The sequence below is a fragment of the Anarhichas minor genome, unplaced genomic scaffold (assembly GCF_050575085.1).
Source record: "Anarhichas minor isolate MPS153535 unplaced genomic scaffold, ASM5057508v1 ptg000155l, whole genome shotgun sequence".
NCBI classification, from domain to species: Eukaryota; Metazoa; Chordata; class Actinopteri; order Perciformes; family Anarhichadidae; genus Anarhichas; species Anarhichas minor.
In genome coordinates, this window is record NW_027466601.1 from 2,115,558 (window position 1) to 2,130,660 (window position 15,103).

Consider the following 15,103-nt stretch of genomic DNA (forward strand, 5'->3'; position numbering starts at 1 on the left):
GAGGTAAAAAAAAACGGTGATATCTCGTCCCAGCATTCCCCGCCTGCTGTCATCCTGTCACACACACATGTATACACACCCACACACACGCACACACTCACTCACACACACACACACACTCACTCACACGCACACACGCACACACACACACACATGTATACACACCCACACACATGTATACACACCCACACACGCACACACTCACTCACACACACACACTCACTCACACGCACACACGCACACACACACACACATGTATACACACCCACACACATGTATACACACCCACACACGCACACACTCACTCACACACACACACACACACTCACTCACTCACACACACACACGCACACACACACACACACACACACACACTCACTCACACACTCACACACACACACACACACACACACACACACACACACACACACAGCCCTGTGTTGCGGAGGTGGTAAATCCTGACTTTTACTTCATTACTGTGGGCTGTCCTTTCTACTTGTATTCGTCTGCCCCCCCCCCCCCCCCCCCTCCGTGTCCATACGACAAATAAATAACAAGACGAGAACTGTGCTGGCAGGGAGCCTAGTCCTGCTCAGTGTGTGTGCGTGTCTTCTCAGTAAATAATAGTTGTCTGGTGAGGAAAATCTCCACTTTCTTGGCTCTGCGGCCTCTATGAAGTGAATCCTGGCAGAGCTCCCCCCGGGCAGTATTTCAATGTCGGGGAGTTTCCACATTCATCATATCTGGCTTGGTGGGGGGCTTAATCTCTATTAATAACACTTCTTTGAATTACCTACAGACATCCCGTTACTAACATCCAAGTGGTGCTTCCTCTGTCAATGGGATCGGCCTGGGCTGAGCTGCTGTGTGGAGGGACGGACCTCGGCCTCCGTGCTTTTCATCCTCATTACGTGGGAAGTATCCTCAGAGGGCTCCGGCAACCTACTAACTCACTTGCCCTGCCTCTTTCTCCTGACTCCCACCTCTTCCTCCAGACACCCTGCCTCTCACTTCCTTAAATTCTCCAACCGACGCCTCCATCACTGCACTTTCCTATCATTCAGCAAACCATAGACCCTCAGTCTGGACCTCACTGCCTCACTGCGGATCTGCCTCTCATATATACTGCATTAGGGATGTGGCCAGCGATTATTTTTACTTGAATGATTTTACACAGTTCATTTTACTCATCAGCTGTTGCGTAATGTCTTCTGTGGCTCTGGAGGTTTCTTTAAGGCAACACATACATCTGTGTATCTGGAGCTCCTACCAACCCGCAAACTAAAATAAGACAACCCAGACAGTTTGTTTTGTGGGCTGTCTAGACCAGAAGACATGTGATTCAATGAGCCAGTCGGGTTTGGCTCCCCTTCCTATGTCACATGCAGGCTCGTTAGGATACACCGCATGATACGTCCGCTTTAAGTTAGAAAAAAAGACTCAGATTGGCCTCGAGATATTTTGCACAGAAAGTTTGCATTACAAACTGGAGGATTCAGGAAAGGTCTGATGAAAGATGCTATCACATCATGGGAATCGTAGGATCCAGCATCTGTGGAGGTCGACCCACTCTAGGGTCTTAAAGTCAGGATATCTGGGCCTCATGCTGTGATGTTCATCTTTGAACTTAATCTGCTCATTATTTTCTCAATCTATTGATACATCCTTTGGTTTATTAAAAAATAGTGAAAAATGGGTAACTCTTAATTCTACATGTCCATAACTTCTGATCCTATCTATCGTTAATATCAGATGACATGGGCGGGGTCCAAAATCACTCATTGCTAACTATAAAGTGCACACGATGCATCCTACACTGTTTTGAATTATATTACAGAAAAGTTATGCTCCATAAACTTTCAAGGATTATAGGTTTCAAGGATGATTTATCGTCATTGTGCAACACAAGGTTGCTCAACAGAATGCATTTACAACATAATAAAAACATAATAAAACAATAGAGAAACAGCAGTGCACTGCTGTAGGAACTTAAACAGCAGCAACAAAACAATCCTCTGCATAACATCTTAACATTAAACATCTTACACCAGGAATAAAACAAATAGAAAGTTGTGACCATGGCATGTACTCTCTAGAATCCCATAATGCAATGTGTCACACCTTATTGATGTAACGATGGCCGTTGTGCCTGTTCAGCTGTGGATGATGATTCTTACTACAGAGTGTCTCAAACATTCAGTAGAGTGAGAGAAGAGGTTGTTAAACAAAGTCAGAGTTCTTAGGAAACTTCTTAGGAGTTATGCACAAAGCAAGACTCTGACTCCAACGTACGTCTTTGAATTGTTTGTTTTATCCGACAAACTCTAAAAACTCAAAATTCAGTTTCCAATGATGTTAAACAGAACCATGAACCTAAACTTAAACTCCTGACGCTGGAGAAGCTGGAAGCAGAGAATTTTATTTTTCAATAACAGAGTTGAGGATTTTCCCTCAATACAACGCTTGATTAATTGTTTAATCATTTTGTACACTGCCTCGTATCTCGTAAGGTAGACACGCTATATTTTGACACTCCACCTCCCCATGGAGACAATTAAAGGATGAAGCAGAAAGTGCCTCTGCCTCTCTTCTTTCTTCCTCTTATTCCCCGTCTCCCTCCTCTTCACTCTTTGTACCCTTCTCTTTTGAGAACGACACAATGTCAATGCAGCAACATCATCTCTCTCTCGTTCTCTTCATCCCTCCATCTCCCCACAGCTTGTCTTGTCCCCCCCTTTCCTGCGGTATAGAAACACCCCCCCCCCCTCCCTACACGGTGACATACCTCCTCTCCGCTGCGGTAGATCAGCAGGTCAAAGGGAATAGCAGCCACCATGTCGATGAGGAACCAGCCCTTGAAGTAGTGGACGGCGATGCGCACCGGGTGGCTCACCACCTCGTCGTTAATGTTCACATATGTTGTCCTGAGAGGAGGAGTGCACATCATATTAACATGATTGACATTAATAGTTCTGATAAGACGTTTGACACTGTAACTATGAAAACCACTTTGTACCATTTACTTTAATAATCACTACTGTGTTCACTAATGCTACGACTGATAGCTCTAACAACAGTTTGATGAGGTCAGAGCATGAGGGTTAAGGAATAAGACCTGCAGCATTGTGTATTTACTATGACTACACTGTGACTACTACTGCTATACTGTAGACTCGTGTGTTTAAAGACAGACCTGAAGTTGATGAGGATGTCAATAATGAACATGATATCCACTATGAGGTCCACCACATTGAGAGGAGAGCAGGAGTAACCACAACTCTGCAGGGCTACCTCTTCCTGAGAGAGGAGGAGAGAGAAGAGAAGAGGAGAGGAGAGGAAAAGGGAAGGGAAAGAGAGAACACAGAAGAGAGGAGAAGAAAAGACAGGGGAAGAGAATTATAAGCCAATGCCTTAAAAATAGAACAGCTCCGTCTGATTACCTCCTTCAAATGGATTAGAGGAGAGTTAAGGCTTTTAGGATCATTTGCATACACGTGTCGACAAAACAATGAAGAAGTGACACAAAAACGGGGCTTTCAGCAGGATCCAGGCTGCGGAGCCTCAACACACTAATCAGGAGAGAACAAAAGCTACAACTGACTATAATATTACAAGAGATGCATGTCACAAGGAAGTGGAAATCATCGGTGTATGATATCACTTCATGTATCACTTTCTGTATCTTTGTTCTGCTCTAAGGATCTTATGTCGTACAGAGTCGCAAAGCCCACAGAAATGAAACAAGCTGGTCAGTGACTCTTTCCCTCGATGGGACCCCACCTGGTCGTTGAGGAGGAACGCGGCCGAGTAGGGAGTCAGGATGGCGGTGTAGATGACCAGCAGCAGGATGAGCCAGTCCCACACCGCCTTGAAGGGGCTGTAGTGCAACACCGTCCACTTGTGGATGCGAGGGGCCTGGAGCTTGTACTCTGGCAACACATCTGCGCCCAGAGACAGCACCTGGGGTAGAGAGACGAAAAGGGACACGGAAGAGATGAAGATAAAGGGGGACGAGGCTGCAGGACGGCCGGAGGAAACAGAACGAGAAGGGATAAACAGACTACATCACCGTGAGACTGTGTGCATATAGCAGTAGTGTGATGGAGCTGAAACTACGTGCACACACACAGCCTGAGCACGTATAGCGCCGCCATAAAATATACATCGTCTCCCGTGACACGCTCACTCGCGGAGCTGTAACAGCGTTTTGCAATTACAGCGATGGAGCCAGAGTCCTCTGTGAAGATGACAGGAGCGGTTCTGAAGGCACCGACCCTATTAAGGTTACCCTCCTAAGCAGCGTGCTCACCCACCCCCTTTTTATGACCCACACTTTCGACACTGTGGGTCATAAAAATACTTCTTGATGGACTAGACAATTGGTTGGGGTCTCTCAGAGACGGGTCCTCCAGCGGTTCAGGTCACACTCACACACACACACACACACACACACACACACACACACACACACACACACACACACACACACACACATACATACACACACACACACACACACACACACACACACACACATACACACACACACACACACACACACACACACATACACACACACACACACACTCACACACACACACACATACACACACACACACACACACACACACACACACACACACACACACACACACACACACACATACACACACACCAGGAATGACATCTGGGGTATTATGGAGCCGTTCTAAGTAGCTTTGCTTGCAGAGATGGCTGCTCTGGACGCATCAGCACAGCCTGCCTCGTGTCTCGGCTTAATAGAATCACACAGTGAACCGCAGACGCTCGGCTGCTGCTCTCAAAGCAAGGGCAGGAAAAGAAATAGCGAGCATTAGAGCACGAGTCACAAATCCCAGTTTTCGCTGACTTACGCCGTGTGCCGTGCTCACACAATCAGTGTGTGGATGTGCGCCAATAAAGAGTGGAATAAGGGAGTGAGTGGAGAAATGCATTCACAACTAAGGGAGGCGGACTGTGGACCATAATGATGCTACAGTGTTGTCACATAGCTTACAATATATCGCAACTCACCAAAGATATATTACCTCTCAGACACATGTTCTAAAAAAATACAAGACTGTGAGCTTCACAAAGATAGCATGCAATCTATAACACAGTCGGAAAGTATTAGAAGACGTTCATGTCATGTTATTTATTCAGCTCGACATGACTTCAAGTGAAATAGTGAGCGTGCGGTGACATTTAAATGTGTTTACATCCCCATCAGATGAGCAGTGAAGGTAAAATGCCCGTTCATGCATAACCCACAACTCTAAACAGGGTCAGCAGCAGAATTAAGGGACCTGCTGAAGACAAGGAATGGGGACAAATAACAAGTGGTGTTAATGACCTGAGGGTCAAACTGTCATTGATATTGTAGCGTCATTCAACAGCCAATGTAAATGAATGGTAATATTGTTAGGCAATGTTAAAGCAGCGTCAAACAGGAAAATATGCACATAATTATGAGGTAATTATCCATGTAATGAAATATACAATCCGTTAGTGAAAAACAGCTGACGATGTCACATGACCTGTAGGACAGTTCTGGACCGCTTGTAATTTGTGTTTGCAGAAATTCAATTCAGAAAATGAGGGAATGCAGCAAGTTCTCCTAAATGACTTGCTCAAGCGGCTTCTTGCATGAGGCCCAAAACTAAAGACATCCTCATCAGCACTTCATTCAGAACCATCCAATAACTACAACCTCCATTACTATTAAGAGAGATACTGAATCCTGATGAATTCAGCAACAAACCTGTGCTCACATTTTGACAGTGTGCTGTACTTGTATCCTGCTGTATTCCGTCTTTTTACCTGAATGTTCTAATCCCCTGGTTTCATAAAAGCTCTTTTAGTGGCAGAGGTTGCAAATAAGCAGCCACTATAAACACTGTGATACCTTCATCGGGGCTGTCTTCAGTCTGTATGTATAATGCATCTGTCCCCATTAAATAAACCATGAATAATAAATACTAAACATCTCCCCAATTCTGCACCAGCACTTTACTTAAGCCAAGCGATCGCTCCGCTCTTGTCAGTGACTCTGTGAGACCGTCTTCCCCAAAAAATGCATGTTTTCTATTTCCACTTCCCATTTGTACAAGATGCCAGAGCTCTTCAAACCGATTCACCCTGCATCTAAACTGTGTGACCATGTTCCTCCAAACCCCAGTGCAGCAGACCGACGGACACATTTGTATGTGGGAGGCAGCAGACAGACTCGAGTCTCCGGCGCCTTCTCCAGAGAGAGGGCTGAGTGTGAGCGGTGTGTAACAATTAGGTACAAGCAAGAGTCTCACTCATGAAATGGAACGAGTAGAAGAAACACACCAGAAGCACTAGAAGGAAGTCCTGTATTCCGCTCACCTCCCTTTACCTGAATCTTTTTTCTCACTTGACTCTGTTCAGCCTCTATTACTCTTTACTACATTTCCTCTCGTTCCCGTTTCTTCCTGCCCTCCCCTTGACCTGCTAAACCCCTCTTCTTTTCTAGTTTCTACTTTTCTTCACGGCGTGGCTCTCTCCTCCATCTGGCAATCCTCGCTCCCTCTCTCAGGCTCCCTCTCTTCCTCCACACAGTGTGCAGCCAAGTGACTTCTCACTCATCCTGCTATACCTATTGCCATTCAGCGTGCCTCCCGTCTCATCTTCCTTTCTTCTCATGCTTGAATGGCTGGGTTTTCATCCCTTTGGACGGCGCTTTCTTCCGTTGTGCTTTCATTCTTCGATTTCTCCCTCCCACTTTCATCATCTCTCTCTCTCTCTCTCTCTCTCTCTCTATTCCAGATGCCATCTCGTCTTCACCTACTGTGGCCCAGTGGCACACATGTATGTGCTTGGTTGTTAAACCATCTGTTCTATTAAGATCTCATAGCCCTCGATCTGTGTGTTTTTGCCTCAGTAGTTGTTCTCATAGTTGTCAAAATTTTGGCGAGAAAACTTTTATTTGATTTATTAAATATCAGCAAGAAATATTTCAGTGTGTGTCCTCTTTGTAATGCAGCCAGCTGTTTCATATCTAAGCCAAGTCCTCAGAATTCTGGCTCATTCAAAGGCTTTGTTTTCAAGTATTTATGAGTTTCTGTCCGAGCTTTTATCAAATCACACTTGTACGAGTCTTTTATTCTTAAAGATACTGGAACACTTCAGTGTTTCTTGGCAATGGTATGAATAATCAAAGAATAACTTTGATTATCAGTTGATTTGAATGTTTGGTTTGTGTATGTTATCGATAGCATAGCACGACATACAGTACATGTAAGAACTCCTTAACTAGGGCTGCTGTATGTTGTATGTGCAGCAGTCAATGCAAACCTCCCTTCACTCAACAACATCAAGAGTTTACAGCCACGCTCGTGGCTCCATGATGAAAGCTGAATACAGACCTCGGCATGCTGACATTCTCATACTATTAATGCTAACAGGCTGATGTCAAGACGGTAATAATGTTTACCATGTTGGCCATTTCAATTACATTCAAGTACAACTGAGGCTAATGAAATTGACAGTTCCGCAGGTGTTTGGTTATAAACCAAAGTACTGCCATTTAAAAGGTCAGAGGATCACCTAAGTGATTAGGGTTCATCCTGAGAGGACCATGAATGTACCAAACTCATGGCAATAAGGTTAATGATCGTTGAGATATTTCACTGAAAACCACAAATGTCCATCTCATGGTGGAGGAGGGGATCATCAAATTCAGTAGTATTCATCCTCTGGGGACCACGAATGTCTGCAAATTCCACTGCAATCCATCCAAAAGTTGGAGAGATAATTCAGTCTGGACTACAGCAGAAAGATCTTTTGCTTTTCAGCACTCAACTCAAGGGCACGATATGACACAAATACTTGCATTATCTCAAGTGTCATGAACACATCTGTATGCAGACAGCACAAACGAACACGTTTACAGGTGTCAGCGGACACACGTGCACACACGCCTGCAGTTCAGTGGAGTGGCCTCTCAGTTGTGCTTTCCCTCCTGGAGTAACTCGAGCTCTAATTTTAGCCGTCAGTGTGAAACTGAAAAACATTGCCGTGAGGACTGTTAAAAGTGCAGATGTCAAGACATATTGAAGTGCAGATAGGGCAGAGTTGTATTTGTGGACAGCACTGGAGGGAGACGACTTGGGGGGGGGGGGGGGCTGCAGATCTGACCGGCTGTGCTATGAAGACGAGATGTTTTTCTCACTTTACCCACAGCAAGCTCTTTTTCTTTTTGCTGGCATCAGTCAACAGAGTGGAATCCCCAGTCCAGCAGACAGCAGCGTCATCAGCTATTTCTGCATCATCTCTGCTGAAGTTTGACATTCATCACTTTAAATGCTGGGATTTGCCTGGACTGCATGTGACACACTGGGTTAGGTCAGTCTGAGTGTGCTGCTATTTCTAAATTAACTGCTCGGCCCAAAACTATTGAAAAATGTAATTAAATTACACATTTAGTGGCCATTTGAAGTCTTGCGCAGCACAGTAGGCTACATGCAGAAAGAATGGTGTGCTTTTTGTCTTTTAATTCAAAGGTAAAATTCAAATAGAAGCCAACGCTCAGGCTGTCCATTAGACTGCTGCAGTGTCTGTTCTACTTTATGTGACCCGATGTGGTTTAGAGTGACAGGGGAGCAGACAGAGGTGTCAGATACATGGTATACTCATCTAAAACCATCAAACCTGTCTTATTCACTTTAGTTTCTGCAATGTCATATTTCAGTAAGATGACAGGGGGCAAATCCTTGAAGATTGAGAGAGTTTTTGAAACAGTTTAATTTAGCTGAGGTGGCTGAGGAGTAAACACTAAACAGAAGGAAACTAAAAGAGAGATGGACAGATAGAGAGACAGCTAACTAACCAGCCAAGACCTTTTAAAAATGGGAAAAAATAAAATATCTGCTAGAATTGTGCAAAAACATACTTAAAGCTGGTGCCGAATACCCATCAGGGCTTCAGGACAGGCACCAAACAATCTGTCCCGATCAAACTTGTCATTTCCATTTTTACAGGCAACAAAGTGTAGCACCTTCATTCTCTCACACACACGCACGCACGCACGCACGCACGCACGCACGCACGCACGCACGCACGCACGCACGCACGCACGCACGCACGCACGCACTCACACACACACACACACACACACACACACACACACACACACACACACACACACACACACACACACACACACACACACACACACACACGAGGTGTTCAGTGCAGCTGCAGTTTTAGAAAGGGTGATGACTGAACAGCCAGAGTCACCTCCATTATTAATCTTCAATCAGATCTTCTATCGGTGCAGAAGACTGAGCCACAGGCGCGCACACAGCTGCAGGAGGTTTAAACTGAGACTGCAGCAAACAAAGTTACAAAATCAAAAGGTGAGCGAAGCTGGAAAGTCAAAGTGCACGAGAACAACCCACTTTCTGTATCTTTTGAGCTTTAAAGTTTCAGTGAGGAACTTTTAACTGTTCATGAAACAGTCTCAGAAGCCTCTTTATGACCTTCATAAGTAAACGAGACCAGAGAGAAGATTGACTATTTCTATTTAGTCATTCTTAATGCTTCTCATCTGGGCCACCGAGTTGGATTCCGGCAAAATCTGATGAAATCATGCAGGTCCACCAGAAAGTCCTCCAGCTCAGACTCCAGCGGAGACATGCTCACAGTGGACAGACCAAGTTCCGGCTTTGCTGCCGCTTTTTGGCCTGCAGTGGGAAGCTCTGGCGGGTGGAAGAGCTCCACACCCAGCAGCAGTGTCTCCTCCTCCTCCAGGAGCAGAGCTTCTCCTCTCTGCTCCTCTCTGCTCCTCCGGTCCCCACTGGGAGCCAACATCGACACAACGCTGCTGGAGACCCAGGCCGTATTGCTGGACCCGCTGGAGAGAAGGGAAGCACAGGAGAACCAGAACCAGGGCGGAGTGGGGCAGACTGTAAAGGGAATCCGGTGCTGGAAAACACTACCGCTTTTGTCCACAGGGACCGCCAAAATCAACACAAAAAGAAAGTTCCTCAAAGAAACTCTAAAGAAACCTTATCACATGTTTCTTATCACTTGAGAGAGAATTGGCAAAAACGTAGCGGTGGTTTACTTTGGGAAATATGCCCAAAAAAAAAGAGTTATTGTACATCATCACAGTTGACGGACATCCTTAGCATTTCACAGTCACCGTGTAACTACAGTAAAACACTACTTACTGGTGCAAGTTATGTCTATCTTAAGAACTTCCTTTGGTTGTGTCTGATCAAAGAAAGTAGGGGGGACGGGGGGGACGGGACGACAACGACGACAAAAATGGCATCTAAAGGCAGTCAGGCAGCACACACCATCCATCTGCTAGGGAGGGGTGTTGATGGTTTTTGGGTGGGTTCCATTTCTCACATTGTGTTCGATTCGGCTGGCAGGATTGGTGTAAACAATTACAGTCCAAGCACGCAGACAAATGGATACAGCAGCTGAAGACAGGAGGGGAAAAACCTCCTCTGAGCCCAGTTAGAGTGAGATGTTTAGCCAGACATTCATTACCATCTTTTCAAATGGCTCTTCCTTCCAATTAAGAGTGAAGGAGTTGGACCGAAGACATCTTCAATCAACTGAATTTAAACAGCTCAAAGCATCATGGGAGTGTGTGTCATCAACCGCAGTGGAGTCGATCTAGTTAAAAAAGTGTTCGATATTTTGAAATTGGGAGCACAGTGTACATTTTTATTTTTTGATGCTCTCTCTTTGATAAAACATGGACACCAAGCAACGCTAACACAAACATCTCACTCAAACCCTGCATGGTCGCCGTCGGTTGGGTCTGAAGACTATACGTTTTAGAATGAGGCTCCAGGCTACAGTAGCCGAGAGTAGCATTCCACATCCTAGCCCTGTGGTTCTCCTGCATACATTTTGATCCCTTTTGTAACTAGAATTACCGCCTTGTGGTTGTGTGCCTCCCACAGTCTGTATATAAGAAGAGGAAGTAATCATCGCGACGTCACCCATTGGTATGTGGTCTGCCGTTATGAAGCCTCGAGTTCGGTGATTTCGCCGTCGCCATCTTGAATTACGGACATTGCCATGTTGTTTTTTTAACCATTGAACAGAAGTTACCATATTCGGAAAGCAGAGAAGTGATGTAGAGACGCCGTATACGTCTCTGGTAGAGGCAGAGACCTGTCAATCACAGTAGCCCCGCCCTAAAGCATCCCCTGCTTTATGGTCTGTTTGACTCTAAATGGACCATAATGTACTAAATGAACATCATGCTGTATTGAAGAAGACTTGAAACTAGAGATTGAGACCATAAACTCATGTTTACAATGTTTACTGAGGGAATAAATCAAGAGAGAAGTAGAGTCATTTTCTCATAGACTTCTATACAACCAGAGGAGTCGCCCCCTGGTGGACACTAGGGAGAATGCAGGTTTTCAAAATCTGTACGTCCTGGGTCTGATAGGGATGTAATGCTGAATCTGTGGCGTACTCTTTTAAAAGCAGCATATAGCAAATAGCTCCAATGACACTTTTTGAACTCTTCACAATTCTTTTTTCTTCATTTCCTTTCTTGGTGATGTATTTGGGATTTATGCAAAAAACTACAGTTCATTGTAATGTGGATATGGGAGGTAAGAATCCTGTTCATCTTGGACAAAAAGTGTTTCTTAATTGAGATACGGTACGATAAGATTGTGTTAGGTAATAGCTTTGGCCATTAATGAATGTTGGGAGACAGGTGTTCAGGTGCTGATGCATTAAGTTACTAATACTACTGTATGTATGCATGACCTATAAATACAGTATATGCTTGTATGTATAAGTGTACTTGTGTATTTGTACAGTTATAATAGAGAAAGTAATACCATAATCAGCGCCAGTGAGCCATGCAATGCAGAAGTGACGGAACCTCACACACACACTTCCTCTGCTGTGAGAGAGAGAGAGTGTGTGTGTGTGAGTTTGTGTAGCACTGCTTCGGGGGAAAAGCGTGAAGTTACACCACCACTTTGACATAATATAGATTAGTTTTAAAAGAAACAACAAAGGGGTGGAAGGAATGGGAGATGAAGAGCGGGATGAGGGAGAGAAAAAACATGGAGAGAGAGAGTGTGTGAAAGAGAGAGCCAGTGGGCGAGACAGAGGAGGATGGAGAAACAGAGCCGAGGGGGACGAATAGACAGAGAGACAAAGAGCTGAAGATGTGAGAAAAAAAGGTTGGAAAAAGAGTGAAAAAAGGGAAATGAGAATAACAATGACAAAACTGTTAAGCCCAGTGGAGGCTGGTCAGCATGACACACACACACACACACACACACACACACACACACACACACACACGTCAATTCTAAAATAAAACAGATGTTAGTGCGTGCTTATGAACTGGAACATTTGTATATCAACGACAGCTGAGAGCTTATCTGCCAATTTAAGGCTGAGCTTTGCCACAACACAAAAGCACTGAGGTCACACACTGACTCAACACTCACTCTACTTCCAACAGGTTCTCAAACCTAAAACCATTGGAAGAGATTGAAAGAAGCCAACGTGAACTACTACAAAGACAGGTTTCCTGTGACACAGTCCGCACTTTCTTACTTCTTTTTTTTTATCATCATCGTGTCTGCAACGGCCACTGCTGTCCTGTTTGATTCAAAACTGAAGCAGCTGTTGAAGACTAGCGGTCCCTACCGGCTAGCTAAGAGGAGGGATTAGTCAGCAGTCAATGATGGTATAAAACACTCAACAGGTTTTTATCAGGCTGATGATCAGTGGTGTGCAAGATTAGCAAGATTAGCAGTGGACAGACGGACATCCTCACACACACACAACCCAACTCATGATCCCCTCAAAAGATCTGTTTTTTAAGTCTCAAAGGCGTTCACATGGCAACTGGTTACACAAAGTACCCATGGTGAGTTTTCCATCAACACCTGCCTCCTTTTTCAACACATGTCTTCGATTCGCCGAAGTTGGAGAGCCTCGGCAAACACGGTCAATATTTCATGCATATTCAACCAGCACCGCTCCCTCTGCGCCCGTACTCGGTATTAGAAAGAGACCCGTCCTGTCGAGCACCGCCTTCAGACAACGGCGATATAAGCGCATGAAAATTTCATGGGGGCTTCAATTTCTACTGTAAACAGAGTGGCATTGTGAGGCCACCGGCACCGCAGAGCTCGCCGACTTTATTTTGGGAGCAATAGCTCATCTGTTTGAGAACCATTTAATAATGCAAAATCAAATCACGTCTGTTTGGTGAAGGTGCACGTGTGTGTGGACGTAGCTCCTGACTCATCTGTTGAACGATGACACACACACACACACACACACACACACACACACACACACACTCTCTCACCTTCCCACCAGGAATTAGCTAAGATTTTTATTTGGATCGCATAAAAAAAAGAAAAACACACTATTGAAAAACCCTGTTTGAATGCAGCCAAGATGCACTTTCATGCCAATACGTCAGCCCACCTGTGGAGGAGGTTAGAGGCACATCTGGTGCATATATATATATATATATATATATATACGGTACGTTATGTGCAGAAATCAAAGCGGAAAGACGGTGTTCATCAAAACAGGTGGTAACATGCCTGTCAGGGAGCATTGTTAGGATGCTGCAGGATGGAGGTGCAGGATGGAGGTGTTCACCGGCAGCTTCAAAGGATGTAAATATTCTGACAGCGAACAATGTGCATGTCAGTCTGTGTTCTGGTAATGACGTGGAAGGCAAGCTTACAACTCACGCAGTCTGGGTATAGGATGCGTGGTTATATGTGGCGTAAAGGGGGACAAGCATCCGCTCATACACATTCAAACACTGGCTGTCTCTCACTCCTTCTCTCGTCGCCCTGAACCGGAGCCTGTCAGCTGAAGGGATAAAGCCCACCCTAACCTTTTCTCAGCCTTGTTCCAACACTTACATTTCAAGGGAAGGCCTGGAGGACTTTACTCTGTCTAATAAACACACTAGGGCTGCACGATTATGGCCAAAATTATAATCACGATTATTTTGATCAATATTGAGATCACGATTATTTATCACGATTATTCATTCATTTTAGGGACAACATCGTTTTAAGAACACTGCTTCCACTTCCATTGTTGTGCTACATTCCAGCTAATGTACAAATCTTTGCATCAAAATAAAACTTATACACCTGAAGCAAAATATAAATAACATTTTTATCCAAAATAAAGGGCTAACTAAAAATAAATATGCCATCACACGACACACGTGACCATCTGCTCTCTGTTCTGTTGTCTGTCTCTCTACTCTTCTACTAATACCGGAGTCGACCAGTGTTGCCAACTCCTCAGTAAGGAAAGTAGCTATTGGCTGTCCTAAAAGTCGCTAGAAGTCATCGCCTAATTTGCATAATTGTAATGAGCGCTGTAGGAGAGAGGCGGGAACAGCGGCGGCTTTGCGCATGCGCGATTCATTTGCAGTCTGGACCACAGGAGAGTGTGGGTCTCCTCTTTCTGCAGCTGGGACTGCTGTGCGAGGGGCTACTGTGACACTAACCACCTTTGAGCGCTTTGAGGCGGCGGAGGGGCTCACGGCAGCTCCCGCGTGCCGAACGGTACGTGCTTTCACGTCAGAGTAAAAACACCAGAAAAGTCTCCAACAACACCAGAAAAAGTAGCTAGATTTGTCGCTAGTAGCTTTTGACAAAACGCCATGAGGGTTTGGAAAGTCGCCAGATTTAGCGAGAAAGTCGCCAAGTTGGCAATACTGGAGTCAGAACTTTCTTTGAGGCTGCCGCTGCAGGGTGCGCGCATGACACCTCCCATCTCGTTCGCCCCCTGGTGGTCGGCTGACTGTTAGTTGAAGAAGCGCTTGATTTGATGTGTAGCAGAGCACGCATTTTAAACGTCAATATCGCAGACGATCATGCTCATTTAATTGTGGCAGCCAAAATCGTGATCGCGATTAAAATTCAATTAATTGTGCAGCCCTAAAACACGCACACTCGTGCACACACACACGAGGACGTAAGGTTTTGACATTGGCCGCCAGCTTTATCCTCCACCAAAAGACTACCGTGATAATAATAGACAGCGTCGCCGTCCACTGATAAGTTCACAG

At 45.0% G+C, this 15,103-nt stretch overlaps 1 protein-coding gene across 1 annotated transcript in view; it reads right to left on the minus strand.

The window, feature by feature from the left end:
* The window catches only part of kcnh2b (potassium voltage-gated channel, subfamily H (eag-related), member 2b), a 228,323-nt gene that overhangs the window by 16,482 nt on the left and 196,738 nt on the right, over window positions 1-15,103 (minus strand). The window contains exons 7-9 of the mRNA XM_076085447.1: window positions 3,781-3,960; window positions 3,194-3,297; window positions 2,786-2,924 (exon numbers count right to left, since the gene is read on the minus strand). Of these exons, the coding sequence (XP_075941562.1) occupies window positions 2,786-2,924; window positions 3,194-3,297; window positions 3,781-3,960 (423 nt within the window). The remainder of the gene's footprint in view (window positions 1-2,785; window positions 2,925-3,193; window positions 3,298-3,780; window positions 3,961-15,103) is intronic.